Source organism: Idiotropiscis lumnitzeri, chromosome 21 (assembly GCF_059441095.1).
Source record: "Idiotropiscis lumnitzeri isolate Australia: NSW breed Sydney's pygmy pipehorse chromosome 21, RoL_Ilum_1.0, whole genome shotgun sequence".
Lineage (NCBI taxonomy): Eukaryota > Metazoa > Chordata > Actinopteri > Syngnathiformes > Syngnathidae > Idiotropiscis > Idiotropiscis lumnitzeri.
Window position 1 is genome coordinate 7,948,684 of NC_142411.1, and position 14,676 is coordinate 7,963,359.

The window sequence follows — 14,676 nt, forward strand, 5'->3', positions numbered from 1 at the left end:
TATAAACGGCACCAAAACCTTGCTCCCTACTGATGTTATGAGTTAAATGTCGAGGACACGTTTTGTGAATAGGGTTAGTGATGATTATTTAAAAAAAAAAAAAAATTAATTAAAATTCAATTACCGTAATTTCCTATGGGACTAATGAAAAACGGTTATTCGTCATAGACTAAGCACTTAAGTAATAATTATTACAATACTTATCACAGCCGCTAGGGGGCATATTTGCACAATAGAGAAACTACTATACTTCTGATAAATATTTATATACAGCTAAAGAAGAAATGATGAGTGCTTTCTTCAATGTCTTATTCATTTTAATGTCTGCTGCCACTAAAAATGTATTAAGGCGATAACTGGCACAAAATAAAGCAGGGAATGACAAAAGGCGCCGTTTTTGGGCAGTAAACTACAACGCCGTTAGGTAGTGACGTAAGAATTTGGGAAGGTATTTTTGGTTATTATCAAGAAAATGTCTCAATCTGCTTTTAAATTTAGATCTTATGTGCTTTTTCTGTTATCTTTAATGTATCAATCCATTGTAGTAATTAGTTCAAATATGGTTGTAATTTCTTTTGAGTGCTCAAAAAAATAAAAGCAGGTCCAAATATTGGGATCGCTTGATGCCAATGCCAGATTTCATGATGATCGCTTGGTTTTAATGACTTGTTGATTAAATAGGGTTTGGAAGTTTATTTTTTATTATTTTTTTTTTTTTAAAGAAACCATCACGCCTGAAGAAGATCAACCTATCAGAGTGTGGCCAACGAGGTGTCGATCACTTGGCGTGCACTGGCACAGTCTCATACTGTTTGCTTGAACTTAAAGGGGAACTCATGCATGTTCTAACTACCCCTACTAGTTTTAAAAAAATATATTTTGACTAATATTAGGTTGGTGGAATAACAACTGAGCAGATTAATTGACAGCAGAGGAAACATAGAACATATTATAGCCAATGATATTTTTGTCCTCCCTTTTAGAGAGTCCAGCTCTGGAATTTTTTTTTTTAAAGTCCATCCCTGGACCCTCATTTGCCAACAACTTAAGACAAACAAACAGAAGCAGAGTGAAAGCTAGCTGAAAGGATTCAAAAGCGGTCTGACAGGTATGTTTATCACATCTTTTTTATTTTTGGGTCAGTGCTCAGTACAGTGCTAATGCTAGCTTAGCGCTGCTCTTTTGTTGAAACTCAAACGCCTTCTGTCTGACTATTTATCACCAACACACTTTCATAATCACATGTCTGGCTTTCCCCTGGACCCTTAACTCATTCACTGCCAGCCTAGGTCAAATAAATGTCATTTTTGGCTTCTATACCCGCCAATGGCAGTTTAAATGACTACACGTGCTGCTAAATATAGTCCTACACTTCAGCAAACTTGAAACACTCTGAAAGTCAAAACAGACAACGCACTTTTTTTGGGTGGACGATCTTAATCGGTTGCACAGTTGTACATAACATTTTGCCTAGTGTGTTTATTCATATTTAAATATTCCAGTGACATTCATAGCACCAGCTGTTTCCCTTCCTTTGACCTCCCACCATAGCCAGAGGGGTGAATCCACTTCCACTGCAGACAGACTCGTCCTCATCTTCAGTAGGTGGCCTCTCGGTTTCGTTTACCTTCGCCAGCAGCATATTAGCGAATGACAAGACCCCCTACTCAGAAAGCAAACAATGTATTAGGTATGTTTGGCCCTGTCTAAGCCTGACATCAACTCACAAGGACGCCCACTCTCGGTTCATGTGAATAGCCTGCATGTTTCTCCCTATGTGGCCGTGTAGCTTGTCCCTCACTGCAAATAAAGCGTTACAAGAAGCGTTGTCGGGGCGACTGTACGTAATCGCATGTGAATGTCATCATGAATGTGAATCGGGGTAGCACTAGCACAAGGATGGCGGGTAACCGGCAGGTGCATGTGGACCCCGATTAATATTCCCCCCAAAATATATAAATAAAAAAATAACCTAAAAACAAATTTTTACAATTTTCAAATAAAATTTGGGGTGGGAAAATGTAAATTGTGAATGCATCCTAGAATTCACCACACACACACACACCCTCCTGCGATTTGCCAAACGCAGATTTATTTACAGATTTCCCCCACTCCAATATTTTTTACGTTTTTGTGTGTCTGTACGTCTTTTCCTTTTTCCTTTAAAAAAAAAAGGAAAAATTAAAAAAAAAAAATTGCCTCAAGATCCAGAGATTCTGGGTTTCAATTTCTGCCTTTCTTCCCGTGTGGGGGTCTTGTGTGCAGTTTTCCCTCACATTCCAAATTAAACGCCATGTGTGTGGTCAAGACATTTTAGTGAAACAAAATAGTTTATTTTACCAAACATAAATTCATCCATATTGTATGTACAACACATGAGCCTGAATTTGAATGACCGCATGCAAATTCAAAATAAAAAATGATTTCAAACTGTACAAAAAATATATTTAAAAAAAAAGTGCTCTTTAGAGGAGTGTGTGGCAACTCCTGTGTGATTGTCCATTTAAATAGGAAGTACTTGTTATAACCCTTTAAATATGCGATGAAACAGCGTTATGTTACTCCCGTATAAGACTATTATTGCCGTTTCCGTGAGGTGGACTTCACACTATGGAGACATTATCCATGGTGCATGCACACCTTTCCACGATCATGTTGGGAAACTCCGCCACTTCGATCTCAGTGTAATCACCCTTCTTCACCAGGTACATGATGGGCAAGGGGGCACTCTCCGACACCGTGCACCTTCTCTCCCCGTAGCCGTAGTTACGCTTGGGCTGCCTGCAGCCACCGGTGCACCTGAAGGCTTGGTAGCCCGCCGGCTCGATGATCCAGTACTGTGTCCAGGTGAGGGCGCGGAAGTCGACGAAGTACTGCTCCCTGCAACAGGTGCCCTTGCTCTGGTTGACATCGCAGTCACCGCGAGAGCTGCAATGCAAAGATAAGATGGCAGGTTAGTTAAATGAACACGGTTCCGCTTGATTGAGATGTATTTGAATTTTGCTTGTTGGGTGCCCCAAATTGGTCTCAAGTTTTTTAGCTACGCCCTTGTTGAAATTTTTTAATTATTATTAGTTATTTTTCTGTTGTAGCCAAAACAAATAAATAAACTTATGTTACAAGCAGAAATGCATATAAGTGATTAGTCAGTCACATTTGTGTGCAAATCTGAAAGCATCACAGTATATCCCTAACTGATCTATTAATATAGTTGCATTCAAAATATTTCAAGTCTACAAATATTAAGCGATTAGAATGCAAAATATGAAGAATGTGATTAGAAGTGTGAGAGATGTGAAGCGGTTATGCTGCGTGACTTTTATTCTAAATTTATTGCACGCCCTCTATAAAGTCGAAAAAATCTCGATTACTGTCATTACAAGAGCGAAAACAATTTAGTGCCACAAGATATAAAAAACAATCTTACGAAAAACTCCGAGTACGCCTGACGACGTTTTCTTATTCCGCCGCGCAAACTAGTTCATTGCAACTCGGGAAAAAAAGGTCTTGCGCGGACGTTTTCCATTCCATGCACCTCGCCATTGCTTGTTGATTTATAATTCAACTTGAACATGACTAGTGACACCCTTTGGTCCTTTGCGAGGGGTGCAAAAGGTGACAGGTAAACACCCCTCCCAATATAAGAAAAAGGGGGGAGGTACTGGGGGTTCATCGGCTAATTGTCACATCGCCACAATATCCTGTATATCAAAAGCTGGCGCCCTTACCCGTACTCTTCGAGGTTGAGTGTGTAGAGGACGAGCTCGGGTTTGCCCAAGGTGTTGTCCGTCTGCTCCTGGGTGGTAAAGCGCACACTTTTCGCCACCTCCGTCGCATAGCTGCCAGGTCTCTCGCCCTCGATCCACACCTCCAGGTGCATGGGCGTCTTCTGCTGTTGAGTCTTCGACCAATAGTGCACGGCCTGGGTCACATCAAAGCTCTTCCAGCCGGTTTCGTGAATGGCGATCAACCTGTGAACGCGAGGCGATCCTTAATTAGATTTCCTGATTCCATTTGACATTTAATTAGGGTTCGAGATAACGAACAAAAGCGCAGACTGGGTTTAGCAACTTACCGTGAGTCCACGAGCGAGGTGCGGTTGGATCCGTTTGGCAGCTCCTCGACCCAGTAGATGCTGACTCGGGCGTTGCTGACCGGACGGTGGGGCTTCCTCTCCACCGCGAGGCGCTTGTGGTACGACGCCCTTTGGTAGAGTTTAAGCTCGGCCATGGTCACCTCGCTGTTATCTGGGATCATTTCCTCCATGTCGAAAACCATCCGGTGCCGAGTGGTGTCAGAGTACACGTATTCACCGGAAATGTCTACCACAAATCATAAAAAGAGGTATGAACAATCAGGCATTGAGGAATTGTCATAATTGAGATTCGTGCGTAAATTACGCACCGCGCGTACGCACTTAAAATGAATGGGTTTTTTCCGGGTCTACATTTTTTACATCACGAATTATAAATGACGAATTCTTACCAGCATTGCCGGGAATTCCTCTCAAAATACCAGCCAGGCTCGGCAGAGATCGGCGTCTCCTGCTATGGTGCATCTTCAGCATTGCCAAGTACTTGTTTCTGATGTGAGCCGGGACAACCAAATTCTCCAAATCCCTCTTATGGATCTTTGGAACCTCATCCAGGCCAAGTTTGCGCAGGAGCACCTCCTTCATATCCTGATGCGTAAAAGCATGGGTCAAGCCGAGGAAGACCGTGCACAGGACACAAGCGCGGAGAAAATCCATGAGGAAGGTCTTCGTTGGTAAAAAAAAAAAGTGTGATAAGCAGACGCACAGTAGCACGAGTCAAACCAGAGATGGACAGTGGCCCTCTTTATACTGTCGCGGCCCTCCCAGTCGTTCACACTTTGTCTTATGGGGGGCAGGGAGCCTTATCAGAACAAAGGTGCGACAATGCAAGGCCACATCCTAAACAGGATATCTAAGTGACCGTACTTCAAACAGCAACAATTAGACTCGAGTCATCACTATTGAGTGAGTATAATTTCTCTCCTATGTTGCATTTGATGTCAGTCTTTAGGAGTCTAGAAGTAAATCAACTCGTTTGTATTCACCTCAAAATTGGTAACATTAATACTATATATATATATATATATATATATATATACATATATACATATATGTATATATATATATATATACATATATATATATATATGTATATATATATATATACATATATATATATATATATACATATACATAGATACATATATGTATATATATACATATATATATACACATATATATATATATATATACATATATATATATATATATACACATATATATATACATATATATATATATATATATATATATACATATATATATATATATATATATATAAAATGGATGGATTGTTGTTCTTATTGTGTCTGCTCCAGATGTGTCCCAGACAGACATCTCTTGACCCTGTGAACCCAGAGTGCCCCCTCTTCACCATAGCACCCTTGTCTGTACACACACCCCAAACTCTGATGTGTACATTCCACCGGACGATGTCAGACTTGGGACTGTCTGGCAGCAGTCTGTCACGCATTTCTGACTGTCTGAAGCGCTGTTGTTCTGTCCAGCATTGAGCGAGTGGGCAAAAATTAGGCCATCCGGTCCGTGCCCGGAATTCAGCATTCAATTGAGGTTTTCCCCACAGGAGGAAATGCAAGGCGGCGTGGGAGGGAAGGGCTTTCGGATTAGATGTTTATTCCGAGCCCTGTCACCCATTCTTGGTCCTCTCCCTGGCAGATTAAAATTATTAGCCAAACAGACAGTTAATCCAAGAGCCGGGGGGCCGGCGAGGGATGTGGATTGGGGCAGGCTCTTCACAGGTTGGTGATTATCTGATTCCATTGCGAGGATTTGCCTTGCCTTTTTTGTCACACAAACATTACAAGAGGGCCGCTCTCACTGGCTGCCTACAAGGCCGTGCCTGCGATTGTGTATTGGCCTCTGTTTGCTTAGAGATGTCAGACAGACTGAAGAAGCACACAGGAAGAACAAATGACAGATGACTGCCAGGCCTGCAGCAAGCAGAAGTAGGCTTCTCATACTTCCTGCATAAAATAAAATCTTGTGTGTCCTCGACCATACAGCCTTCTGAATGACCAGTTGATGGCCGAGAATGTATTTAAAGTTACGCCCAATGCTGGACTGACCATCTGTCTTACCGGGCAGATGCCCGCTGGGCTGGTGACTTTTGGAGCCAGGGATTTGATTTGATTATTATTTTCCTCCAATTTAGAGGAAGCAGCCAATCAAACTGAACCAATCAACAACAGTATAGCAGAGCTACGAGTTAGCCAGGAGTCATATATTAATATGAATCTGTCTACAGAATACAACATTTGATTCTTGCAGTTATATCCATTATTTTATCATACCAGCCACAGTGATGGTTTCATGAAATAAAATGCACTCATATACAGAACCTTGTTCACATTACAAACAGGAACAAAGTACAAAGCAACTTTTAGAATTTTGTAGAATAAAATATTTGCGTGTATGTGTGCGTGTGTGTGTGTCACGGTTTGAATGAATGGGTGACTAATCGCTGTACTCTGATTGGCTGTGAACTAGCAATTGCATGAGCAAAGCATAGAAAAAATGCATTATCTAGTAAAATAATCCGAGCAAAGCATTGCATTTTACTTTTACTTGATCATTCTTGTCTTAAGAATATGTTGAGCAATGTTCTGGATATGTGTGTGTTCTATTTCATGGTATGACAAACAATGACTGAGGGGTATGTCACATGGGCGGGTCACATCGTTTTGGTGAATTTGATATCCTTAGTAATTTAGTTATAAATGCATTATAAGAGAATATTATCATTATTAGAATTATAATTCATCATGAGTCTTACATAACTGTATCCCCCGCCCCCTTCATTCCTTCCTTACCCCTGACTAAATGTGGGGTGAAGTGCTCAATCAGGTTGTCTGGTATGTTCCATTGTTGAGTGCAGTCAAGAGCCAGTCTAAGTGCCTATACACTAAAATACATTTGTCCTCTCTAATCATTACAAGTCCCTAATTCGACAAACGAAGACGTCCTTTGGTGTGATGTTTCCCAGTCTTTCTTCCTTCCCATGTCAATCAGAGACAAGTTGCCTTTAGTTCAAAGCCACATCTCAATGTTGCGAGGTGCCATTTCTTTTCAATCAAAGGCGACTGAACTCCCACAATCAACAATGGAGGTGTTAATTAACATGCAACATTTGCATTCAAAAGGCGTCCAATTTATAGGTCGTTCCCTTCCATTTGTGCCACGACAGATCCCTTTTTTGCAGCCCCGAAAAATGCTGACTACGGAAGAACGGTTACTTTTTTTTTTGATTGATTGAAATGGGGGCATCTCGGTGATGGAGGGGCTTTGCTTTTGCAAATGATATGTAAGCACTCTGATTTAAAACATCCCCCTCGGAGCGAAGGCGGTGCAGCACCGCAGAGTCAATATTGAACTTGTTGTAGGTGGTCAGAGCACATTCGTCATTATTATTCACATGCTCCCCTATCTATCTGAACGTCAAATATTTGACGAATCGCTTCTTTGCACCACAATAGGCCCCCGAGGGACAGCAGACGTCCAAGACGATCCATCGGCGGAGTCTGCAGCAATCCCACCTATTGCTCAATAATCATCGATTAGTCTATCACAGGTGGAACGCGCCAGACCAGACTAGACGTATGAACAATAATTGCTCAACGACCCAGTCAAGTACACGAGCGTCTAATTGCATTTCAGCGAGGCTCGACTCTAATCCCAATAGATTTAGACAAATAGGATCAGACATGATTAGATTGGACTGAGCATTAATATTTGCATTAACTTTTAATTAATTGAACGCATTGGTCGCCAAGATTTTTTTATGTTGCAAAAAAAAAAATCGCAAATCATACAACAGAGTGTAGGATAAATAAATACAGCACTATATTTAAAAAGTATTTTACCAGTAATACGCACTAGAGGGCGCCATGGTCACATAACCCGTATTCTAATATCTATCTATCTATCTATCTATCTATCATGTAAAATATGGTGAAAACGACAGGGGATTAGAAAAAGAAACAGAAGAATTAGTCCATGATTTGTATTTATTACAATCGTGATAATTACGTAAATGAAAACCAGAAAGTAAACATGTAAATATAATTTAAAATATTTAATAGATAAATGAATAAATAATTAGCTATACAGTAATGTGTAATTTAATGAAAGAACAATAGATTTGAATAGAATATCATGCAGTACATTGTACGCAGACACACACACAAACACACACACAGACACTCGCACAAACACACACGCAGATACAAAATGTGTTCAGACCTATATTTATTATACGTATGATATTTGTAAAATTTTCAGCAAATAAATGATGATACATGTACACAGTAAATTAGTAGAAAATTTTATTTCCTCAAAAGGTGTGGAAGGACTTTATCAATTCGCTGCAGAAAATTGGCATCAAATAGGACTTGTGTTTATTATGTGTGAGGTTTTTGATTATCCGCTTGCATGTTAACTAGCATGTGATAAGATGTCTGCTGTGACACACGGTGATATCAGATGTCACAATATAGGTACTTATAGCCACCTAGTGGCATCAATTGTTATTGTTTCCTTGTGGCAAAAAGGAGGTATGAGTGTTCTTATTCTTATTGATTAGGCCCCTATTTTCTTAGACACATGATCAGTGGTGGAAGGCGGTTTTCATATCCACTGTATCAGCCCTGAGATGGACCTGCGACCATTCAACAGTGTATCAGAAGTCAACTTAAAGTGCATCTGGCTGACCCTGCCCACAAGCAAGGCATTCAAGTAACATAATTGTTTATTTATTTATTTTTTGTTCCTGAAGCTTGCTCGAGTTGTAATCAAAGAGATCCACCAATCAAGTCCACTAGTAAAAATAATAAGTGACTAGGATGCAATGACAAATACTTTTAAACATGCAAGCTGTTATAAACATTACCATGACAAAATGAAATGAATAAAGCTGTTGTTTCGAGGTCGAATGAATGCACATTGTTGTTTTCAATAATGTGTGTTTTGTATTATTGTAATTTGGCACATGAATGTCTCAACTCAATAGGCCCCATCATCTCATGCCGATTTCATACATTTTCACTCTGCTGTTCATCCATAACAACCACGCTGAGATAGCATGCCTCTAATTGAACCTGATCACTATGTAGATATATTTTTACTACACTAATCTTGCATTCAAAGTTACCCCGAGGAATGTGTATGAGATTGCATAACCACTGCCCTCTTTGTGCCCCCATTGCTTGTCCAAAGGAGGAAAGCCAGAATTGTGTGAAATATAAGAGTGCGTTTGGACTTGTGCACCAAACACAAGGCCTCATTCTTGGTCACACTCCACTCCCCAGCCTACACCATTTTGCACACCCCAGCCAATGTTGTCTGTTAATCATTAATCGATGTACTTTGAGCTGGGATAAGGGCCTCACTTCAAAAGCATGCGGTATGATAAAGCAGAGTAATGAAGAATAAAAATCACATGTAACGTGTCATTTGTGTCAAAATGACTGGCAAATATTGCTTTTGGCCTCCCTCTGCTTAGAAAGATTCATGTGATTTTAGGCTTTGAGTCGTAATATTTTTTTATACCAGGGTTCATAGAAAGGGTGGACATGCATGTGCATGGAATCTACACGATTTAACCTATAATAAACCTCCAAATCACTATGCAATCCAATGCATTGCAACATTTTTTTAATCCTCCATGTTATTGTACAGTACAGTATTGCAGTTTTATAAAGGAACAGACACTTGTAAAAAAACAAAACAAAAACAAAAAAACAATGCACCCCTTGCTATGCACCACGCCAACAGCAGCCTGACAGACAGCCCCGCAGTTTCCATTCACATTTTTTGACAGCCCCCCAGCATCACTCCCCTTCCCGTCCCTCCCTCTTTTCCGCACAGCAGATGCTGCGATGGACGCCATGACGGTGATCTGGGATTTTGCCTGCAGAAGCAACCAAAGATGCTCTAAGACGAAGAAGAGTGGCTTTAAATCGCCCCCAAGATGGCGGGCTCGCCCGTTCTACGCATGCGCAGCAGCTTCAACCGTTTAGTTCATAAAATCCTCCACCTCCGAATGTTCTTTTTCAGCGCTTTAAACTAAAATCTGTAAAATGTCTTGTAAGCGCTGAAATGGGGTGTTTTGTGTTGAAACGTTTCCTTTTTATCCCGCGTTCACATTTTTTTTTTTACATACGAGCATTGCTTCCCATAATGCAACGCGAGGCTTCCACCAGGCCGGTTTAGGTTATCATCTCAACATTTGAATGTCTCTGGTAGCTCCGCTCTGTGAAGGCAGGAGAGGCGACCGAGCAGCGGGGGAGGCGGCAGGCGAAGCAAAGGCGACGAGGACAAGAGGACAAGTGGAGCCTTTCGGCGACGTCCCGTGTTTGGAAGCAGCGACACCAGACTTCTGCGTTCCCCTTGACGTCAGACGGGCTCCTGTGTAACCTTCCCCCCAAAAAAGACAAGAGGCCACCGCATATTTTGTCGGCTAACTTCTTTGGAACTCTTTAAAACAAACGTCGTGTCGACTTCGGGTTGCAACTAAAGGAGACGTTTTAAGTTGGAGGACGGAAACTGGGATTTAAAGAACATATCTGGCGACAACAAGAGGATATTTTTGGGGGGTGTAAATTACGAATATTATCTGAAAGGACCCGACTTGGCTTACGTTTGACAGGCGCGGTGAGCACATGACAAGGGAACCCTTTGAAGAAAATTGCAATGATGACATTTGGCAGTAAAGCGAAGTAACGTTCACATCGTTAGCTAGCAAAGCTACTTGGCTAAACGTAGCAGACTGCTAACTAAGCCTGTGTCGCCCTTTGCATTCCCGGAGCAGAGGAGGGGCATTGGGGCTTTGTAGCATTGCGGCTGGAATGGAGAATCCCAAATGTGTGCCACATCTACTCAGGGGAAACTGTTAAACCGCAAGCAGAGGACCGTTTTCCGTTTTTGTTCACTCAAGAAGCAGCGTCCAAACCAACCGGCCTGGGGCAGCTAGGTTATGTTATTGGGACGACTCCACTTTTCTCTTGTGCCCTGCGGCGATCAGGAATGTTAACATGGGGAGCTGCTGGACCCCATTTACACCCAAAATGTGGATCTTTAAGCAAAGATCATGAGTAAATTGGCAACACAGCGACTTCCCCGCAGCTGAAAGTTTGTGATTTCTTATTTTTGAAACATATTGAAGGTGAGATAACTTTTTTCACTGGCCTGTTCGAGCCCACCTTTTCCCATATTTTCCACTCACTCCTCATAAAACCCAACTGGACTGTACAAGCATGTCGGGAGAGGTGCGTTTGAAGAAGCTGGAGAAGCTGATTTTGGACGGGCCCACTGACTCCAATGGCCAGTGTCTTAGTGTGGAAACCCTTCTGGACGTCCTGGTGTGTCTCTACGATGAGTGCAACAATTCTCCACTCCGGAGAGAGAAGAATATCCTGGAGTTTTTGGATTGGGGTAAGGCAGTTGGATCATCTTTTACTATTGTTTTGTTCCCGATTGCCCTTGTTTGGCCTGTGCAGCCAGCCTCATTGTTGTCCTTTTTTTTTGGTAAGACGATAGGCTAATAACGTTGGTTGTGCACTGGCCCTCCCTTCCACATCACATTCCTTTTATAGTAGTCGTGGGGCTCGCTTGGCCTGCTTGTTTCCCTCAACACGAACACTCCTTAACTTAAAAAAAAAACAAAATACTGGCTAGCATATTGGAGTGTGTTCTACATCTCACTTACCCTTCTGGAGACACCTTATATAACCTTTTGTTGAGTTTAATTGCACACAGCTTTGTAACATATTTACAAATATGTTCACTGTAAAAAAAAAAAAAACAGCAACCACTACGGAGGCTGTTCTGAATCGAATCACTTTAAGAATTAAGTCTGTCAATGTAAGAATTATATTTTGTAGAGGAGGAACGAATAATAGTTTAATCGACAAATAATCTGTAATTATTTTTGATAATCGGTTAATCGTTTTTAATTAAAAATTCTCCTAATTCTCAGAATTTCACATTCTCATCAATTAATATTCTCAAATTTCTGTTATCTTACATGGTAACAAGCTGATTTATATTGAAGATCTGCTTTCACTTTGGAAACCGAGCAATGACCAATAGTTTGCCTTTTTTTCTGACATGTTGACATTTTGTGTACCAGACTTGTAAACTGAATAACAAATTGTTTTCTGCGCTTTTAATTTGTGATAATGTTCTGTTTTTAAATAAATGTCTAGAAATTAAAACAGTTAAAAAAAACAAAATAAATCAAATGAATTGATTATTCAAATTATAGTTAACTGCATCCCTAATATTTTGTTCTTAGGAGAGATGACATTTTACAAAAATAGTGTCATACTATGAGAATAAATTGTAATTTTAAAAGAAAAAAAAATATTTTGCTGGATTAAAGAAGCGATAAACATTCAGAAAAACAAACGCGTATAAATAAGATTTATTCATGAGCTGCTGATGGAGTCTTTTGGAATACAGGCTGGTCCGCATCACAGATACTACAGTAGAATGTAAGGATGGTGGCCCAAAAATGATAAAAATGTCCAGTTCACATGCAAAGTGTTATGTGTTTTATACTCCAAAATCAATTGATATTGATGAAGCCATGATATAATCGGTAGCTAACTCAATTCTATCAATATTTAATAGCTGCCACCTTGCACGTAACTTTCATACAGTGTCCCATATAGCCTTCACTTCCTTTTTGGGACCCTAGGAGTAAACATTTTTTTGCAGTGTCAAAGCTGTTGTTTCCACGGTTGCACACATGACACTTGCTTGGCGTCTCCTTTCCAAATTTTTGTGATTTTATAACCAGGAAAGGTGTTTTTAATCTGAAGCTTCCAGTTTTGTAACTTTTCCACTCAACTCCGGACAAAGTTTTTTGGGGGAAAAACATCACATGAAGCTTGGGGGACCACACACACTCACTGGTTAGTGAGAAGCTATGTGTGTGTGCGTACCTGTGTGACATGGGGAGTTTAGTTTGTGCATGAAGCAGGAATGTGAACAACTCACCTTTTTTAGCTAGCTGCCGGAGCATGCCTGCCCTGCCCTGCATGTCTGGGAAAGCCCTGGAAGCAGCAACAACTATGCACCCTCACAGGAGGGAATGTTGATTAATGATACGCCCGCCAGTGAAAGTTAAACATCGAATGGAAGAAAAACAGTTTTGGTGACAACTATTTTGCCCTGATTCATTTGTAATCCGTTTTTACAAGACAATAGCTGTGATAATTAGAGTCGATGTGATGTTAGTTAAAAGGTCAAATGGTGGTTCCTTTTTTTTTTTTTTTTTTTTTTTTTTGTGGTTGTTCAGTTTTGTCCACCCCACCCATCGCCATCTGTACAACCTGTTGTTGGCCTGTTCTAAAAACGGATCTCTGCGGGCTGGTAAATCACTGGACGTGGTTGCTTGCTTCGCGTGAGAATGCAATTTTGCCCGACATAGAGCCAACTATTTCTTCATCTTGCTTCGTTATGTACCTATTGTTTCCTCCAATGGTTTATGTTTTGCCCCAGTTGTTGTTCCGATTCGCTCTACCACAGCAAATCTGCCTGTGCAGCTGTAGGCTCAAATATGTTGGTGTACCCCACAGTATCTAATGAGAGGTGCCAAGCGGTCACATTTCCCTGAGGTGATACAAGGAACTCGTGTTTCATCACACATCTCTTGAGCAGATAACAACTTGCTGTCATTGATGTTTGCACAATCCAAGTCATTATTCCACAGCTGTGATGCGACTCGTTCAGTTAATACTTTCTCTGCTTGGAAGTTTGTGTTTCAAATGATATTTTTTTTTTCCCCTTGCATCTTTTCAGTTTATTTGTGTGTGCGTCTGCCTCATTGTTTAATAACTTTTTTTTTTTAAAGAATATGTATATGAATATGTCTTCTACTAATACTCACATTGAAGGCAAGATAATTTTATCTGTATAGCACATATCATACACAAGTCACATCAACACGCTTCACAAAATCAAAAGCTCAGCGCCTAAAAGCATTTGCAAACTGAACAGCTGAAGCTATTGTGCGGCAAAGAGAACCAAAGTAGCTTGACTGACATGACTCCTGTCCAGCTGTCAGGCTGGTAAAGGAGTATCGGTGTCGTAGTATTGAAGCATTTTTACGAGATGTACAGTAATGAATCGTCGTTGTTTTTAATGGACTGTTTTTCTATCATTGGCCTTTGGGGCCATAGTATAAAAATTTAATATATTGAACAATATATATAAATGAGTTGTTCTTTCGCTAGTTATCTTGGTTGATCACCCGGTCAAAAGAGCAGCACACCTGTAATAAAATTTCCAAGTGCCGTATTAAACGCAGGCTACATCTGATGGATGGCATAAACAGTTTAATCCTACATGCTGTAAAAGTTTCAAGATGGTCTGTGTGCAACCCAATAACACTCCAGTTTTAGACTGAGCTGGCTTTTTCAGCAAACTTAAAGAATGTACAGTCAGGCTCCTGCAGAATGGCCCCACATTCAAAACCACAGCCGTGGGCCATGTACACTTTTTTTTTTGTTTCTTTCTCACCCCACAAAAGTGAAAGAGGCGCAGAAGAAGGCAAACATTTA

At 40.6% G+C, this 14,676-nt stretch overlaps 2 protein-coding genes and 1 long non-coding RNA gene across 7 annotated transcripts in view; 2 read left to right on the forward strand and 1 right to left on the reverse strand.

Moving 5' to 3' along the window:
* Positions 1-776: 776 nt before the first annotated feature.
* Positions 777-8,988, forward strand: LOC148316821 (uncharacterized). Its single transcript, XR_015840194.1, has 3 exons — positions 777-1,108; positions 2,706-2,953; positions 8,710-8,988. It is a non-coding gene; the product is annotated as an uncharacterized LOC148316821 (long non-coding RNA).
* On the reverse strand, positions 2,388-4,772 carry lft1 (lefty1). Its single transcript, XM_088286541.1, has 4 exons — positions 4,486-4,772; positions 4,076-4,322; positions 3,729-3,971; positions 2,388-2,928 (listed from the first exon to the last, which is right to left on the reverse strand). The coding sequence occupies exons 1-4, from the start codon at positions 4,748-4,750 to the stop codon at positions 2,604-2,606; spliced, it is 1,080 nt and encodes a 359-aa protein (XP_088142667.1). The 5' UTR covers positions 4,751-4,772; the 3' UTR covers positions 2,388-2,603.
* A 1,333-nt stretch (positions 8,989-10,321) lies between the features above and the next one.
* cdc42bpab (CDC42 binding protein kinase alpha (DMPK-like) b) overlaps positions 10,322-14,676 on the forward strand; it is a 53,484-nt gene continuing 49,129 nt past the window's right edge. For 2 of the 5 annotated variants that reach the window (XM_088285541.1, XM_088285542.1), the window contains exon 1: positions 10,325-11,542. In XM_088285541.1, the coding sequence (XP_088141667.1) occupies positions 11,365-11,542 (178 nt within the window). In that variant the 5' untranslated portion in view covers positions 10,325-11,364. Of the gene's footprint in view, positions 11,543-14,676 lie in introns of all 5 variants that reach the window. The other 3 variants (XM_088285539.1, XM_088285540.1, XM_088285543.1) reach the window with 3 other exon arrangements.

Bases quoted from the DNA above. Each gene is read 5' to 3' on its own strand.
- lft1 (XM_088286541.1), bottom strand. From the start codon at position 4,750: ATGGATTTTCTCCGCGCTTGTGTCCTGTGCACGGTCTTCCTCGGCTTG. The intron at 4,323-4,485 runs GTAAGAATTCGT...GATTTGTGGTAG, and splicing joins AGGAATTCCCGGCAATGCTG to ACATTTCCGGTGAATACGTG. The intron at 2,929-3,728 runs GTAAGGGCGCCA...TTTGCATTGCAG, and splicing joins CTCAACCTCGAAGAGTACGG to CTCTCGCGGTGACTGCGATG.